Source organism: Girardinichthys multiradiatus, chromosome 10 (genome assembly GCF_021462225.1).
Source record: "Girardinichthys multiradiatus isolate DD_20200921_A chromosome 10, DD_fGirMul_XY1, whole genome shotgun sequence".
Taxonomy (NCBI): Eukaryota; Metazoa; Chordata; class Actinopteri; order Cyprinodontiformes; family Goodeidae; genus Girardinichthys; species Girardinichthys multiradiatus.
The window spans coordinates 29,230,519-29,247,558 of NC_061803.1; the positions used below are offsets into that span (position 1 = coordinate 29,230,519).

The 17,040-nt window shown below is 37.6% G+C and overlaps 1 protein-coding gene across 5 annotated transcripts in view; it reads right to left on the reverse strand.

Moving 5' to 3' along the window:
- The window catches only part of myocd (myocardin), a 179,662-nt gene that overhangs the window by 81,992 nt on the left and 80,630 nt on the right, over nt 1–17,040 (reverse strand). For all 5 annotated transcript variants that reach the window (XM_047376061.1, XM_047376057.1, XM_047376063.1 and 2 more), the window contains exon 3: nt 15,007–15,216. In XM_047376061.1, the coding sequence (XP_047232017.1) occupies nt 15,007–15,166 (160 nt within the window). In that variant the 5' untranslated portion in view covers nt 15,167–15,216. The remainder of the gene's footprint in view (nt 1–15,006; nt 15,217–17,040) is intronic.

Below are 17,040 nucleotides of genomic sequence, written 5' to 3' on the forward strand. Positions count from 1 at the left end.
CCATAATGTTAAACATTTACAAATCAGAATGGCACTGAGATGTTTATAAGTGGCAACTATTTTAACTTCTTGTGGGGACTAGCTGGGGACCATTTTAGCTGTCCTCTATGACAGTGTTACAGCTAATGGCATCTTTGTTACTGTTGTGAAGAAAAAACAACCCTGCTGTGCTCATTGCAGATTCTTCATTTTTAAGTTATTTTTGATTAGATTACTAGTACCATCTGACTCCAAAAAGAGATGCTGTTGCACTGACAGGTCTCTACTTCTGCTTATTATGTTTGTAGAAAAATAATTTTTAACCAAAACATTTGAACCGGGTCATAAAATTGAAATGCCGTATTTACACCTAAGAAAATGGTTATACAAACAAATCAGTTTGGCCCGAGGAACAGACTACTGAATGTAACTGTAGTTATAGATATTGGCTGTATTATATTGCATTAGTTTAAAATAAATTGGACTGAATTGAAACAATTTGGACTGAATGCAACATATTTTAATATTGATTGATTGTTTGATTCTTTTAAGTCAATGAGATGGCTTTGGTGGTAAATTGGTGCAGTATAAACCAAAACATGAACAATAGGGAACTAGTCCAAACCGACTTCAATGATACAACCTTGGATGTAGAGGTTTAGGCTTTCCGATCGCTTTTGCAATTACATTTTTGTTAACATTGAAAAGTAAAGCTGACACATTTTTTTTATTTATTATTAATGTAAAACCCATGTTGCAGCTTTAAACTGGGGCAATGAAAGCAATGGAGTATGACAAACGGTATTATGAATAAAAGAAACATCTTTTAATAATTTTTCATATATTCCTATTTCATCATGTCACAGTTTCAGATGACAGTGTTGCAAGGTTGGAAAGGGATGTAAAAACTTCTGAAACATTCCCCTTTTTACTGTTGCCGTGTGTCTTACTCCCATCGCTCAACCCGGACATAAGTATAGAACATATGATTGATATCTGAGAAATATCCTAAGCTGTCTCTCCTACTCTTCTTTTAGGTCTGGAATGTGCTCACATCTAAGCCACGAGCTGGATCGGGTCTGTATATTGTGTTACTGTTTTCATTTCTACTGTGAGGAAAAAAAACCCCTGCTGCCCAAAGCTCTTGTATCCACAATACAACACCTGGAAAAAGAAACTCTTCATTAATCCCGGCAGCCCCTAAGAATCTGTGGTTTTAAGCGCTGCTCTCTCCAAACCACATGTGAGGCGGCACGGTGGCTGGTCGGCAGAGCCTTTGTTTTAGAATAACTCTGGGTTATTGTCAGGTCACCGTGGCTGAGTGGTTTCTTAATTGAATTTCTAAGTGTTTTGTTTAATATGCCACTGTTAAACCCCCCTAAAAATATCCAAGTGGATGCGATGACCTAATCTTTTCCAGAGTTTTAAAGAAAGATAATCCTACATGGTCTTTATCACTCTGACTAACAGCTGATGAATAAATAATTACAGACGACCACAGATTAGATCACTGTCCGTGCAACTTAAGAGTGTTAATGTCAGGCTCTGGGTTGTGTTTGTGTTTTGTGCTTGCTACATGTGTTCAGTGTTCTCAGACGGTGCTGGAGTTCTCAGGTGTGCTGGGTGACAAGTGCGACTTATTCTACTGATTACTTTGAGGAGTACTTAAACAGGAGGCTGCCAGCACTTCGATGCCAGAGTGTTTTGCCCACAGTGGTAACAAACTCAAGCCAAACAGTAAATCTATGTTTTGGGGGGTTTACAAATAAAGATCTGAAAAGTGTGGAATGCATCTTTTCCAGGCCCCTTTAATCTTATACTCCTAAATAAAATCCAGTGCGAGCATTTAGAGAGAGAGAGAGAGAGAGAAAGAAAGAGAAAGAGAAAGAGAAAGAGAGAGAGAGAGAGAGAGAGAGAGAGAGAGAGAGAGAGAGAGAGAGAGAGAAGGTTAAGTTGTGCAGAAGTTAAAAGCCAATATCCCAAGCTTTGAACGTATAAAGAGAACTGGTCAAGTCATCACCTGAAAATGCAAAGAGTATGGCACAACTACAAACCTGCCAAGACATGATTGTTCCCCTAAAGTGACATGCCAGGCAAGAAGAGCAATGATTAGCTCTGGTGGAGCTGCAGAAATCCACAGCTCAGGTGGCAGAACCTGCCAGCAGGACAACTACTGTCCTCAGTCATTTAACAAATAAAACCTTTATGGAAAGTGGCAAGAAACCAGAACATCTGTCTTCAGAATGAAAACTGTCCAAATGTGAGCCAGTCCATACTGGGGTTCAACAGCGTCACTTCTCCTGTTTCCCAAATCAGACGGAACAATCAAATTGTATGGTGGGGCTGCAATGTGAGGGTAAAAATAAAATCATAAAGTGAAGAGACATTCGTAGTATCAGTAGTTATACAGTAGCTTATATTCCACAAACGATGATCAGTTACAATGTTAGAATGCTGTGTTGTTATACCAGCAGCTTCTTGACTAGTTAAATTAATTTGGATTGTTCTTGTCTTGACCAAAATAACGCCACGGTAAACTTTTATGTACCACGTTTTTTTCACCCAGATGGTTCCAATGCAGGCTTTGTTTGTTATCAACTTTTCCATATATGGCCAGGTTGCTTTGGAAAACTGTTTCCCTTAATAAATCAAAAATCCTCACTTCAAAACAGCATTTTTATTTACTCAGGTTATCACTGTCTGATATTAACATTAGTTTGATGATCTGAAACATTTAGGTGTAACCAAACTCTGTAAGGAGGGAAATACTTTTCACAGCACTTAATCCAAAAAAGCTAAGACGGTGATAAAACTGCATATGCTGTATTGATCTGACAGATACTCTTAATTCTATCCTTAAACCTGAATTTCCCCCCTGAACGACAATAGAGGATATTTCTGCTCTTTTCTATTCTATATTCTGTATTTAATAAAGATGTATAACATCTTTCTTCTCTTTTTAGTGGTATCCAAACTAAGTATTTTAGAGTTCGGGGTACGCGTGCCTTTGCTGATCATGATGTGTTCACGGGGGTGACTTCACCTTTTTAATCACTTGTCAGTAACGAAGGACAGCAGCAGCACACGCTCACCCAGAAATGTATCAACACAACACAAGCATGTTTTACATCTCTGGGAGAAGCGATGACTAAGACCGGCTCTCCTGCCATCTCTCTGCAGCCGTAACAGCCGTGCTCTGTATTTATATTAGCGGCCAAGCAATTTTTAACTGTACATTCCAGTTAGGTGAACAGCTCTTGGCCCATGCAGACAAATTTTTCAGACCTTTGAGAGAAAAAAATGTAAAAGAATCACAAAAAAATATATGTTCAGTTAGTTGGCATGAGCAGCTGTGCAACATTTTTGTAACAAAGGTAACAGATTCATTTATTTGTCTGCTTTGCAGAACCCTGATATAGCTGTCAGTATATTTTTACTGTAGCAGGTCTAAATATGAAACCAATTACAAACTTGGGTTAGCACTCCAAACACGGCCCACGTATTTTTTTTAACCTCTCGTCTGGAATACAAGCAGCTATTTCATGCTTTCCCCATTTTGGTTTTTCATCACTTCATGCAGTGTGGTTTGATAAATAATAAATCTGTTTACCACTGAGGTAATATTCGCCTTCAGAAATGTCCTATCTATCAACTGAATCTGGTCTGTGGGTCCACCGCTCTCGGCTTCGCTCGGGTGATGAATGAACATTTGAGTAATTTCATGGATGAATTAGGAGCTAAAAACAACAGCAGGAAAAATGCATCTGCAGATATTCCACCTGTTGCCTAAGACAAATGGAACAGTTGCATTTTCTTTGTTATAGCGTTGATGCTCCAGGCAGATAGTGGTTAAGACAGAACCCCTGGCAGGCCTGTTGAAAATACTTTTGGTCATTTAGATAGCAAAGCAAACACTCAGAACAAACAGCACTTATCATATCTGGAGTAATATCTTTTCATTACATTCATTTCAAGTTTTTATGCCGTTGTTGAAGTCGGAATTTTAACCACAGCCATGAAGCTAAAGCTATTACACAACACACAATCTCTAATAACAGAGCAAAGTTAATTTGCTCTGATGAGGATATATCAGTCAGTTTAAGGACATGGTGCTACATAAACAAGAAGACTGCAGAGCTGATGTTAAACTACATGAAAAGATCAAGCGTCGGGGCTGATCATGTCCATCAGCCTTGCTCGCTAATCTCCTCCAGATGAAAGTAATCTCCCTCTACTCCATGCATCAGTCGAATCAGCACGGAATCCATCCAGTTCGCAGGGTAATCTTGGTGCAAGAAAAAGCCAGACAGAGAGAAATGAGAGCTGCTTTTACGCTGTGTGTTAGAGAGACATCAGCAGCCAAACAGGCATCGCTCTTATTTCGCTAAATTAAAGAGCGCTGCCACATTTTATGTCAGGTGAATATAGGTTGCAACACTGAACTCACTAAAAGGTTACCAAGAAACATCTCTGATTTCTCATTGCTTATTCACTGCCTTAGAGTAATTTAAAACTTTTTGAACAGAATCACGCCGGCTAGTCAATCCCCAAAGCAGCTCATAACAAAGATGAAAGCCAGTTACAGTTACAGTTAAGAACAGACTAATTGTTTTAGAATTGCAATCAATACAGATGCAATTACTAAATACTGCAAAAAGAATCTTCCCACTCCTACATACAGTGCTGTCCAATGTATTCAAAACCCTTGAACCTTTACACAATTAATCAAATTACAACCGTAAAATAAGATTTAATTTCAAAGACTCAAAGTGGTTTAAAATTGTGAAGGGAAGAGAGGTTTTTCTTAAAAAAAACAAAAAAAAAAAACATCTGAAAAGTCAGTCAGTCATTTTCTACCGCTTATTCCATAGTAGGTCACGGGGAAGCTGGTGCCTATCTCCAGCAGTCTATGGGCGAGAGGCGGGGTACACCCTGGACAGGACATCTGAAAAGTGTAACATCAATTTGTATTCCTCTCCTTCACAAACTCTTTAAGAAAACCCAGTGTAAACCCTTTTCTTTAAAAATCAGTGAACAAGCAGCATCATAAAGACTGATGTTGAAATGAATGGAGACAAATACGGCAATTCCTGGAACAAAATCTGTTAGAAGTTGCAAAAGTCCCAAGAGGTCATTGTCCTGATTAAAGAGTCCTAAATATACCAGCAGAGTTACAACAGAATTGATTGGATACAAAAAATATATAGTGTGTTTGAATGATTTCAGTCCATACCTTAATTTAACTGAGAACCTTTGGTAGGACCTCAAGACTTGGAAATGGATTTTCACAGCTTTCCTTCCAATTTGGCTTAGCTTGTGCTATATTGCAACATTCAGTCTCTAGATGACCAAAGCTGGTAAAGACATGCAATTGTAAGTGCAGCAAAAAATGGTTCTACAGAGTATTGACTCCGAGTCCAACACACTACTATTTGTTGGTCTATCAAATGAAATGAAAAAAAAAAGAAAATAAATTGTAATTGTGTCAAAATAAAAAAAGTTCAAGGGGTAAGAATACGTTTGAAAGCTATTTCACAGGGAGAAACAGACTCAATGCTGGAGATTGTAACACTCCTACGAGGCACATCAATGTGAAACCATAAACTAAAACCTAAAGGATTTATAAAAAACCCTCTCGATTTCAGAAAATAAATGGGCAGCAGTACAGCAGTAACACCTCTGATGGCAAATTTGTGTTAATGATGCCATCGTGTGGTCTGTCTCAATGAAGACGCTTTTATGAAATGAAAACAGGAACTTGATCTGAAAAAAAAAAGTTTGAATTTTTATATGAAGCAGTTTATATAAAACTCATAACCCTGGTGGTAACCACAGAGTTGTCTAAAGAACGAGTGAGAGCAAACATCACCTTGGTAAGATATGAGTTCTCAGTACTGATGTCAGGCATGGAGCCAACCCTACCACTCCTCTGCATTACCCAGTAAACCAGTGTTAGATGGATTGTGATCTTAAGCCTCTCAAGCTGAACAGCGATGCAAACACACAGGGTTCTGTTGTGGAAATAAATCCATTCTGGGACACTTTTGAAAGCCATGATTCATCATGGCACCAACAAATGCAGTATAAAGAGATCTTCCATATAAAGAGTCAACTGGCAATTGTGATGCAGCGTGACAGATCAAATTTTGAAACTGTTCTTGTAAATCATACGGACTACTTAAGACACGTGCAGGAAACCATGTGCAACATTTCATTTGTTTTTGAACAAGAATAACTTGGAAATCACATTCTGTTTTTGCACTTCTTACAGAATCTGTATGCTGACAACAACAGCAAATGCTTTTGGCTGACGATACAGCATGCTTTGCAGATAATTCACTTTACTGACAAAACATTTCCAGTTTTTTCCATTCAATTCCAGCATCCTCTTGCTCACTCTTCTGAGCGTTGTAACTTAAACATAACTCCTGTGCAAGTTAATCTATCTTTAGTTTAGGGATAGTAATTACATTAAAAATAAAAAGGAAAAAATAAATGTAAATATTACAGTGTTGAATAAACTATCATTATCAGCTGAGCTGTAGAGATTAACCTTAATGTTACTGTATCTACACTGGTATTTGGACATGCAATCTTCAACCACAGCGAGGGAACATAGCTCAAGCAGAGTTGGCATCCAAACCACAGAGGTGACTGACTATGGTGTTTGTGAGCACAGTTTCTCATATATAAAACAATTATTATGATAGCATGGTGTATTTTTTTTTTACATCTACTGACATCTATGAATTGTAGTAAGAAATTAATAAGTAATTGTTGTCTGCATGTTTTTACAATTACCTGAAGTAGCAACTTGTTTTTTTGTGTCTGAACAAAATAAACAAGAGTGACAGGCTATAGGTGAGATATTATTAATACTTACATATGTTTACATACAATGTATGTCATGTATGACATATTTCTTTTATTTTCTTTAAATGCAGTTCACAGTAAGAGTACCATGCCCCTAAACAATATGAGAAAGTCCAGATTATGATTTTGTGGTAATTCACAGGCCCAGGCCATGGTTAGACTTTTAAAAAGTTGACCTTTAAAACTATAGATACAAAGAAACTAAGTTAATGCTAGCAATAGCATTATACTCATGAGAAACACACAAACATGCACACAACTGTATCAGAATAATGACTGTAGAAAAAATAATAAAGAAGTGCTGACCAGTGTAAACTGTACAAGCTTAAGTGCCTCAGTGTTCTTCCTCAACTTTTTTCAGCAAAATGTAAATCTAAAATTAGGCATTGTTTTGTTGCTGGTGTCAAACTATTCCAAATCTGGAGACCTTTAAATCAGAAAGATGATTCTATAAATTATTTTTTGCACCTTCTGTTATACCTGTTGCTGTGGTTGATTTTAAATCTCTTGATTAACCTCTGAGACTAGGCAGCTAACACGTTTAATGGTCAGCTTTATAAAAGACAGATGTATAAAACGATCAAAGCTCAGAAGATTGTACCTTTTATAGCTTGTACAATGATGCCTCTTCATTGGCTTTTGATAGCATGCACAAGCAAATATGTTCTTATCAGATGAAAGCAGTTAACATATGTTTTTTTGTTTTTACAGTTTTAGATAGTTTTTCATGACCTTTAAATTTAAGTTGGAAGACCAAAAAGAAAACCCCATCTACTTTTTGGATTTTCTTCTGTTCTTCAATTCCCACTGTAAAATTACTGATACGGCTTCTTGTGCAATTCAAAGACATAAAATATTTCTAAAACCACCTCGTGACTTCCATCATTTTACTGTTGAACACCTATGCAGTCTGTGTGTTTACCTGCCTCACTAAATTTGGGTCCACGTAATCACAAAATGGTAGTGAAAGGATACCCAAAATCTTAGACCTAATTCACATAATTTTAAAGTAAAACCTACAAAATTACAAGCACTTTATCTTGCTCATTATTCTGGAATTTGACAAATACAAATATTTGTGATAACCTAAACTGACCTAAAACAGTAACGTTTTAGTACTATTTAATGCGGGACAAGAATGATTGTGTCTTCTCATACAGTGTACAAAAAACATCTGGTTCCCATTGTCAGTCAGTCAGTCTGAAAGCAGGTGCCCATCTCCAGCAGTCTATGGGCAGGAGGCGGGTGTACACCCTGGACAGGTCGCCAGTTTATCGCATGGCAACACAGACACACACAAGACAATCAACCACACACACATATCCGTGCCTAAGGGCAATTTAGAGAAACCAATCAACCTAACAGTCATGTTTTTGGACTATGGAAAGAAGCCGGAGAACCTAGAAAGAGCCCACACATGCACGGGGAGAACATGCAAACTCCATACAGAAAGACCCCCGGACGGGAGTCAAACCCAGGACCTTCTTGGTGCGAAGCAACAGTGCTACCAACTGCTCCGCCATGCAGCCATTGGGTGCAATTGTATATCTACTATATGTATATATACAGTACAGACCAAATGTTTGGACACCTTCTCATTCAAACAGTTTTCTTTCTTTTCATGACTGAATATTGTAGCTTCACACTGAAGGCATCAAAACTATGAATTAACACATGTGGAATTATATACTGAACCAAAAAGTGTGAAACAACTGAAAATATGTCTTATATTCTAGGTTCTTCAAAGTAGCCACCTTTTGCTTTGATTACTGCTCCGCACACTGTTGGCATTCTGTTGATGAGCTTCAAGAGGTGGTCACCTGAAATAGTTTTCACTTCTCAGGTGTGCCCTGTCATGTTTAATAAGTGGGATTTCAAGCCTTATAAATGGGGTTGGGACCATCAGTTGTGTTGTGCAGGAGGTGGATACAGTACACAGCTGATAGTCCTACTGAATAGACTGTTAGAATTTGTATTATGGCAAGAAAAAAGCAGCTAAATAAAGAAAAACGAGTGGCCATCATTACTTTAAGAAATGAAGGTCAGTCAGTCCAAACAATTGGGAAAACTTTGAAAGTGTCCCCAAGTGCAGTCGCAAAAACCATCAAGCGCTACAAAGAAACTGGCTCACATGAGGACCGCCCCAGGAAAGGAAGATCAAGAGTCACCTCTGCTGCGGACGATAGGTTCATCTGAGTCACCAGCCTCAGAAATCGCAGGTTAACAGCAGCTCAGATTAGAGAACAGGTCAATGCCACACAGAGTTCTAGCAGCAGACACATCTCTAGAACAACTGTTAAGAGGAGACTGTGTGAATCAGGCCTTCATGGTAAAATAGCTGCTAGGAAACCACTGCTGAGGACAGGCAACGAGCAGAAGAGACTTGTTTGGGCTAAATAACACAAGGAATGGAGTTTAGATTAGACCAGTGGAAATCTGTGCTTTGGTCTGATGAGTCCAAGTTTGAGATCTTTGGTTCCAACCACAGTCTTTGTGCGGTGCAGAAGAGGTGAACGGATGGACTCTACATGCCTGGTCCCCACCGTGAAGCATGGATGACGAGGTGTGATGGTGTGGGGGTGCTTTGCTGGTGACAATGTTGGGAATTTATTCAAAATTGAAGGCATACTGAACCAGCATGGCCACCACAGCATCTTGCAGTGGCATGCTATTCAATCCGGTTTGCGTTTAGTTGGACCATCATTTATTTTTCAACAGGACAATGACCCCCAAAACACCTCCAGGCTGTGTAAGGGCTATTTGACCAAGAAGGAGAGTGATGGGGTGATGCGCCAGATGACCTGGCCTCCACAGTCACCGGACCTGAACCCAATCGAGATGGTTTGGGCTGAGCTGGACCGCAGAGTGAAGGCAAAAGGGCCAACAAGTGCTAAGCATCTCCGGGAACTCCTTCAAGACTGTTGGAAAACTATTTCAGGTGACTACCTCTTGAATCTCATCAACAGAATGCCAAGAGTGTGTGGAGCAGTAATCAAAGCAAAAGGTGGCTACTTTGAAGAACCTAGAATACAAGACATATTTTCAGTTGTTTCACACGTTTTTGTTCAGTATATAATTCCACATATGTTAATTCATAGTTTTGATGCCTTCAGTGTGAAGCTACAATATTCATTGTCATGAAAATAAAGAAAACTCTTTCAATGAGAAGGTGTGTCCAAACGGGTGGTCTGTAATGTATATAACATTTTTGAACTTGCCTTCCCCTCCTACATGTGTAGGATTTGCTTGAAGTAACCTTTTGGAACAAACAAGATGCTGTAGGAAAACTGACTGTTGACAGACTTAATGAGTATGAGTGGCATAACAGACATTTTTCTAAGACAAAAAGGATTCCGACAGCTACGTCACCATATTGCGGGTCAAAGTTCTCGAGAAAAACTCTAAATGATTATGTGTAAATAACTACGACTTTCAACCACTTCCATTTACCAATGTTATGTTCAGCATAATATAAAGCAAGCTGTTTTGGCGAAAGGAAAAAATGGGACATTGGTCAGACACAGCGTTATGACTCTGGCCCACATAGAGCTCTTTTAAATTCTTGGGGAGGGTGTCAGTTTGTTAGGTCTCTAAGCTGTTCTTTGACAACATTTCTACCAACATCCTCCTTCACTGTTGTTTACAGGGCGGGTGTGGTCTATAATGCACTATCAAAATTGATTTCACACAGACACTTTAAAACTGGACAAGAGTCATTAGAGGATGAACAGCTGATGCATAAATTGGATCTCTTCTAAAAAAAAAAAAAAAACAGAAAAATATTTTTTGCTGTCTTGTGAGGTACTGAACATCATTGATTCCCTTACCTGTTGCTAGATTTATCTCTTTTTGAAGATGGATAAGCAATTCTAATTTTATAAAAATGTCTTGTTTTTGATTAGAAATTAAATTTCTAAGAAAAAACAAAAAACACAATCTGCTAATAGTCTTGCCAGATTTCAGCGGAAAGGTCGGACCTATTCGACCATTCCGCTGAATACTTTCAGTCAGTCAGTCTGTTAAAAAAGCATCATCGATATGCTGCATTTTAACTTTTATCCAGATACTGGAATGTTAAAGGTCCAGTAATTTTCAACTTAAATAAGGAAATATTTAAAACTCACGTCTCTGACACAACTCCTGGGGGAGTTTTGCTTTTTCTCTTAATGTTAATGATTAAAGATCTGTTAATGTATAAAATCAGTCAGGCTCTGGTAGACAGTTGTGAGATGATGACATTTAAATAGGTTAATGGCCATTAGATTTGCACAAAATAGTGTGTTTCTGCAATTAATGAGGAGGGGTCTTCATGTCAGTAGTAATTGTATCATTTACTCCTGTTTGGAGCCTGTCATCTTGTTTCTTGCTGGAACATGAGGAGCCACAGACCAGGCTCCTCTCATTTTTGTTTCTCTAGTACCACCTCCCCCCCGGCCAAACATTGGTTTGAAAAATATAAGGACAAAGTGAATGGCTGAATTTGAGGAGATTCCAGTTTATGTTCATCTCCGTCTTCTCTTACCCTCACTCCCGCGCCACACATGACATCATGGAAAACTTTGTAGGCCTTTAGCTGCAGTAAAGAAACACTTCGTTGTTCTCACTATTTGGAGAGTCTGTGGACACATAAGGCTAAAAATATCAATTCAAAACACAGGATTCCTCAAATGTTTCCACCTTCAGCCCTGTCATGCGAGTGGCATTTAAGTCAGGTTAAGTTGGGCTGTGATGCTGAAAAATAAATATTTCAGCAGGGATTAATCTTCAGAGGAATTCAATAAAAGGTTCAAGCTGCCTTGTATCACTATTGTAGGTACGTGACCGGGATTGGCAGATAAATGGAACTTAAAGATTGCTTTCACAAAATGCAATTACATTTTATATATTTCCAAAATGTTCGTACAAACTGTTTGTAATGTAGTCTTGTAGTGTTTGCTCAAACTAAGAAAAGACCACTTAGCAAATCAACTAATAATCTGCTTTGTCATCTAACCAAGAACAGAGAAATTTGGTTGTTTACTCAAGTGGTAGGCACGTGAATAAAGTTAGCTTTGGTCCTAGTTTTTTACTTCACGAAAAACTCAAGTGAAGAAGTCCTGGGAAGCCCTCTTAGGGCCGTCCCATGAAGCATACGTCACACAGTTTTCCCATTAACCAAGCCCAATTAAAATTTCCGACCAATCACAAAATAGTTGTCAGACACCACAAGAGAAAAAAAAGCTGCCAAGACGGTATGTCCAAAACAAGCTGTGAGAACTCCCAAATCAGGGCCGAGAGGAAAACCTCGTCATTCTTCTCTGTCGGCTCTGAGAGAGAAAAATTCCTGGGTTTTTACGGAGTATTTACAGGCCTTTAACAGAGCAAAACCTTTATCACACAACTGAACTGCTTTGTATGCTTTACCAACTCTGTAACACTATCACTATTTCCAATCCCCCATAAACAATTTCAACTAACAGCTTCATCTTGAACAGACAATGTATGGTAGCAGTGTTCTGTAAAGACATGTATATCTATATTTTATATACCTATACCACAACCTCAATCCCAAGGAAGTTGAGATGTTATGTAAAAAGTAAATAAAAACACTGATTTAAAAACAATGATTTGCAATTCCTGTTCCATCTATATGAAATTTAATACACTGCCAAGACAAGATATTCAATGTTCAAACTAGGTACGTTATTGTTTTTTGCAAATTTTTACTAAGTTTGAATTTGATGTTTTGACATGTTCCAAAAAAGCTGGTACAGTGGCATGTTTACCAGTGTGTTACATCACCTTTCCTTTTGACAACACTCATTTAGCCCTTGGGAACGGAGGACAGTAATGATTCAAGCTTTGTAGGTGGAATTATTCCCCATTTTTACTTGATGTCCAACTTCAGTTGTTGCTTATGTTGCTTACATGCAGAAATTTCGAAAGATTCTTTGAATCTTTTCATATTATGGACTGGAAATGATGAAATCCCTAAATTCCTTGCAATTGTACTTTCAAAAACGTTGTTCTTAAACTCTTGGACTATTTGATCATGCAGTTGTTCTCAAGGTAGCGAACCACGATCCATCCTTGCTTGTGAACAAATTAACCTTTTAGGAATGCCCCTGTTATATCCAATCATAACATCACCTGTTTCCAATTAACATGGTATGTTCCAAACAGGTGTTTTTTGAGCATTCCTGAACTTTCCCAGTCTTTTATTGCCCCTGTTCCAGTTTTTGGAATGTGTTGCAAGCATCAAATTCTAAACGAGTGAATAATTGTAAAAAAAAAAAAAAAGAAGTTTATCAGTTTGAACATGAAAGATCTTGTCTTTATAATATATTGCAATGCATATAGCTAGGACAGGATGTGCAAATCATTGTATTTTGTTTTAATTTCAGTTTTACACAATGTCCCAACTTCTTTTAAATTAGTGTTGTAATAATTATACTTAGTAGACGGAGTACCATAATACATCCAGAATATCTTTGTTCAAACAGGTTCAACCCAGTCTCATTTTAAAAATATAACCATTATATTTGTCTACAGTGTGAAATCACCCAAATTCAGATTTATATTGTTTTTTTCATTAAATGAAACAAGGCTCAGGCAGTATGATGTTTTTTTTGTTATACCATAGTATTGTCATGTTGTAGTTTCAGTGAAAGTAATTTCAAAGCATTTTTTTGTCTTCTAATTGATTTTTAAGATTAGAATAGAACAATATATTTGTCATATTAATATTTGTCATATTAATATATTTTAACAATAATCACTGACATAATGGCACATGTTGAGTTTAAAGCCTTTTTTATTAAAAAACATGACCCTTATATTGACCTTTTTAGGATTTAAAGGTGTGTTTGCAGCTCACACAGAATGAAAGCAGATCTTAACTACTAAAAGGGGATTATTATCTCCTGATCAAAGCGTCTCTGCTTTTGACCAACGAGATATCCCACTACAGTATGTTTTATTGTTAATAACTGCCTTTCACATTGTAGCATGTTAAATTTCAGACTGATCTTTGGCCTCCAATCTGATGGCTGCTACACAATTGTTAATCTCTTAGATAGTAAATGCAGATAGTACAGAACACAATAACATTAAATGTCAGGATCTTGTTTTGATAGTGCTGGCTAACATTTAAGTCATTTTATTAGACGAACAGGTTAATGCCAATGGTAATGGCTTGTCCAGGCAGTGAAATTCAGTAAAATATTGCTGTTTATATGTTTGAGAGGCACTACATTTAATTCAGTGTCCCTCCTTGTCACAACAGAAAGAATACTACAGGGAATGGCTCTAGAAAAAGTACAGATACTAAATCCCTTACACATAAATGCAATAATGTAGTTTCAGCTTATCCATGTTGTGTTTTGCTTTTGAAAAAATGCTAGTAGCAGGGTTCTACTATTGTAGAACAAAAACATTATGACATTTACATCTTCAGCTGTCTTCATCATATCATATTAGCAATTGGTGCAGTTAGCATCGCTACAACAGTGGTCTGTTTGTATGTAAATGCAAACGAACACAAAGGGATGTGAAGAATATAGATTTTAACATGAATGTTAAAATACACCATGTTTAATAAAAGAGGTTGAAAGCTAAAAAAAATAAAACACAGCTTCTTTACTGTAATATGTTCAGCCTTCTTGTTATCTGCTGAAAACCTTGCTCTTTCGCAGGCTAAATAAACTGCAGACTTGCCTCGACAGGTGGTAGAAAAAGTTTTCCCTTTAAACATCTTTTTACATCTCTGTGCTTTCTGTGACTTCATTTAAAAAATCTCCTTTCTTCACTTGGTAACATCATCCACACCAAAAAGTGTTGTTTCACTGTTTCACTGTGTGAAACTGTTCCACTACGGTCACCAGACAATTTCTCTGTGCATTGCTAGTTAACAGAGTGCAGCTATAAGTGGCTGGTAGACCAACAAATTTAAATTTGAAAATAAATGCGGCATGCACATTTGGTTTTTATAAAGGCTGTTTGTGATGTGAAGCTGTAAATTAGCGTGCTGGAAAAGCCAAGTTGATCAAAACAGTTATTTAAACTGCCCGACTTCATGTTAGCCCGCCTCAAAAAAGCCACTGGATATTTAAAAAGTATGGTCATAAATGCTTGGACTGTGGCTATTAGGAAAATCAGAATTAATATTGAACTCACCATTTTTGCCTTCATTTATCAATTTCCTCAGTTTTTGATCTGGCCTGTCTGTCTGTTGTCCAGCTTCTCTACCAGCATGTGTGGCCCTCTGTGGGAGACCAGGATGCTGTCTGTCCCATGGAGCGTTGTGGCAGATCTCTGAGCATTTCACAGCATTCATGGCTCCCCCGTCACTCCCCAGTGGATGACATTTCTTCTCGGGTCACCTTCCTTCAACAGAGAGGAAGATACAATGAAAGCATATGCTTGGCAGACAGCATAACGACTCTGATCACAGCCTTATTTAACGGTTACAGTTAAACAGCCATTGTTAATTGAATTTAAACAAGCATAAGAAAACAGAATTAGAACATTTCAATGTCTTGGTATGGAAAATCTTCCTTGATGTTAGAAGCTGGAATAAAGCCAAGTTAGTGTGTACAGAACACAATATGTCTTCCAGATTTCACATTGTTTCTTTTCAGAGGCCTGTCGCATCTCAGGCAGTCGGCCGGTGTGTGGTTGTTTGTTTATGATCCTTTAAGCTCATGTTCAACCATATGGATGTGACTCTCAACCAGCTGTAGCTACTCTCATTTACTGAGAAAAAGATCAATTTACACAATTCACAAAAAACAAGCTTTTATAAAACAGCACAAACACATTGACACATTACCATCCTGTTCCCTTACAGGGCGTCGATGGAAAAAATTACACTCTGCTTCATCAAACAAGCCAGGTCCTTTCTGCATCTTGTAAATGCAGTGAACAAGTATTTGCCCCCTTATAATCTTCTTATGTTTTTGCCTATTTGTCGCAGTTTAATCATTGTGATTAAATTTTTACATCAGACAAAATAAGCAGAGTAAATACAGAAAAGAGTATTCCCATGATGATTTCATTTTTTAAGTAAAAAAACCAATCCACACCAACCTGACCCTGTGTTATAATATATTATTCCTCTCACTGAATAAACTGTGAAATAAATACATTATTTTTGGTTCAATTAAACCAACCACAAAACTAACCAAAACCTAATTATGATCAGACCTGTAGAATCAAGAATTCACTTAAATAAAAACCTGTCTGACAACATGAAGTCTGCTAAAACACCTCAAAACGCTACTTATCATGTTTTTTGAGATGAAGAAATTCAAGAACAAATGAGAAGCTAAGTTACCAATATTGTCTCAGTCTGGAGAGCTTTTTTTTAAAAGCTTTGCAACTCCGTTTAATCACAGTAAGAAACATTATCCACAAATGGAGAAAACATGGAACAGTGGTGAACTTTCACAAGAGCCTACTAAAATTACTCCAAAAGGGCATAAAATCTTGAGGTCACAAAATAACCAAGAACAACGTTAAAAACACCGCAAGACCCACTTGTTCAAATAAGTCCAGTGTGCAAAATTCATCAGTAAGGAAGAGGCATAAAGGGAGGGTTTCAAAGTGGAGGGTTTCAAAGATAAAATCACTGCTGATTAAAAAAAGAACACAAAGGCCCTTCTCCAAAATAACATCCTAATTGCCTAACTAAGATGCTGTGTTTGAAAATGTGGCTGAATTGAAACAAATAATTCCTCCACAGCAATGTGAAACACTCATTGCCAGGTAATGGCACAATCAGTTACTAGGCTTAAGGGCAGTTACTTTAACACTTTCCCAATAAATGAAATTATAACTTGAAACCCTACTTAATTTGTTTTAATGATCTGAAACAATAAAGTGTGTCAAAAAAGCAGAGGGCATTTTTTTTTCTTTCACAGCACTGTATGCCCCATACACTAAATCATCTCCTGTGGCTTGCTGTAGCTCACTATGAACAGAAACACCTCAGCCTCCATCAGGATAAACCACAAATGATTTTACAAGTTCCCTTTTCTAATCTAAATCAAGCCTCAGGTGTTTTATGGATGAACCACAGGTTATCTGATGGTAGACATTCTATCTAGTTTATGAATGACACGGCAATTGCACGGCACTCCATGCATGGAGATACCTATTTGCAATCAGCTTTAAAATAGTAACTGGACTTATCTGTGAGTCCTAAAAAAA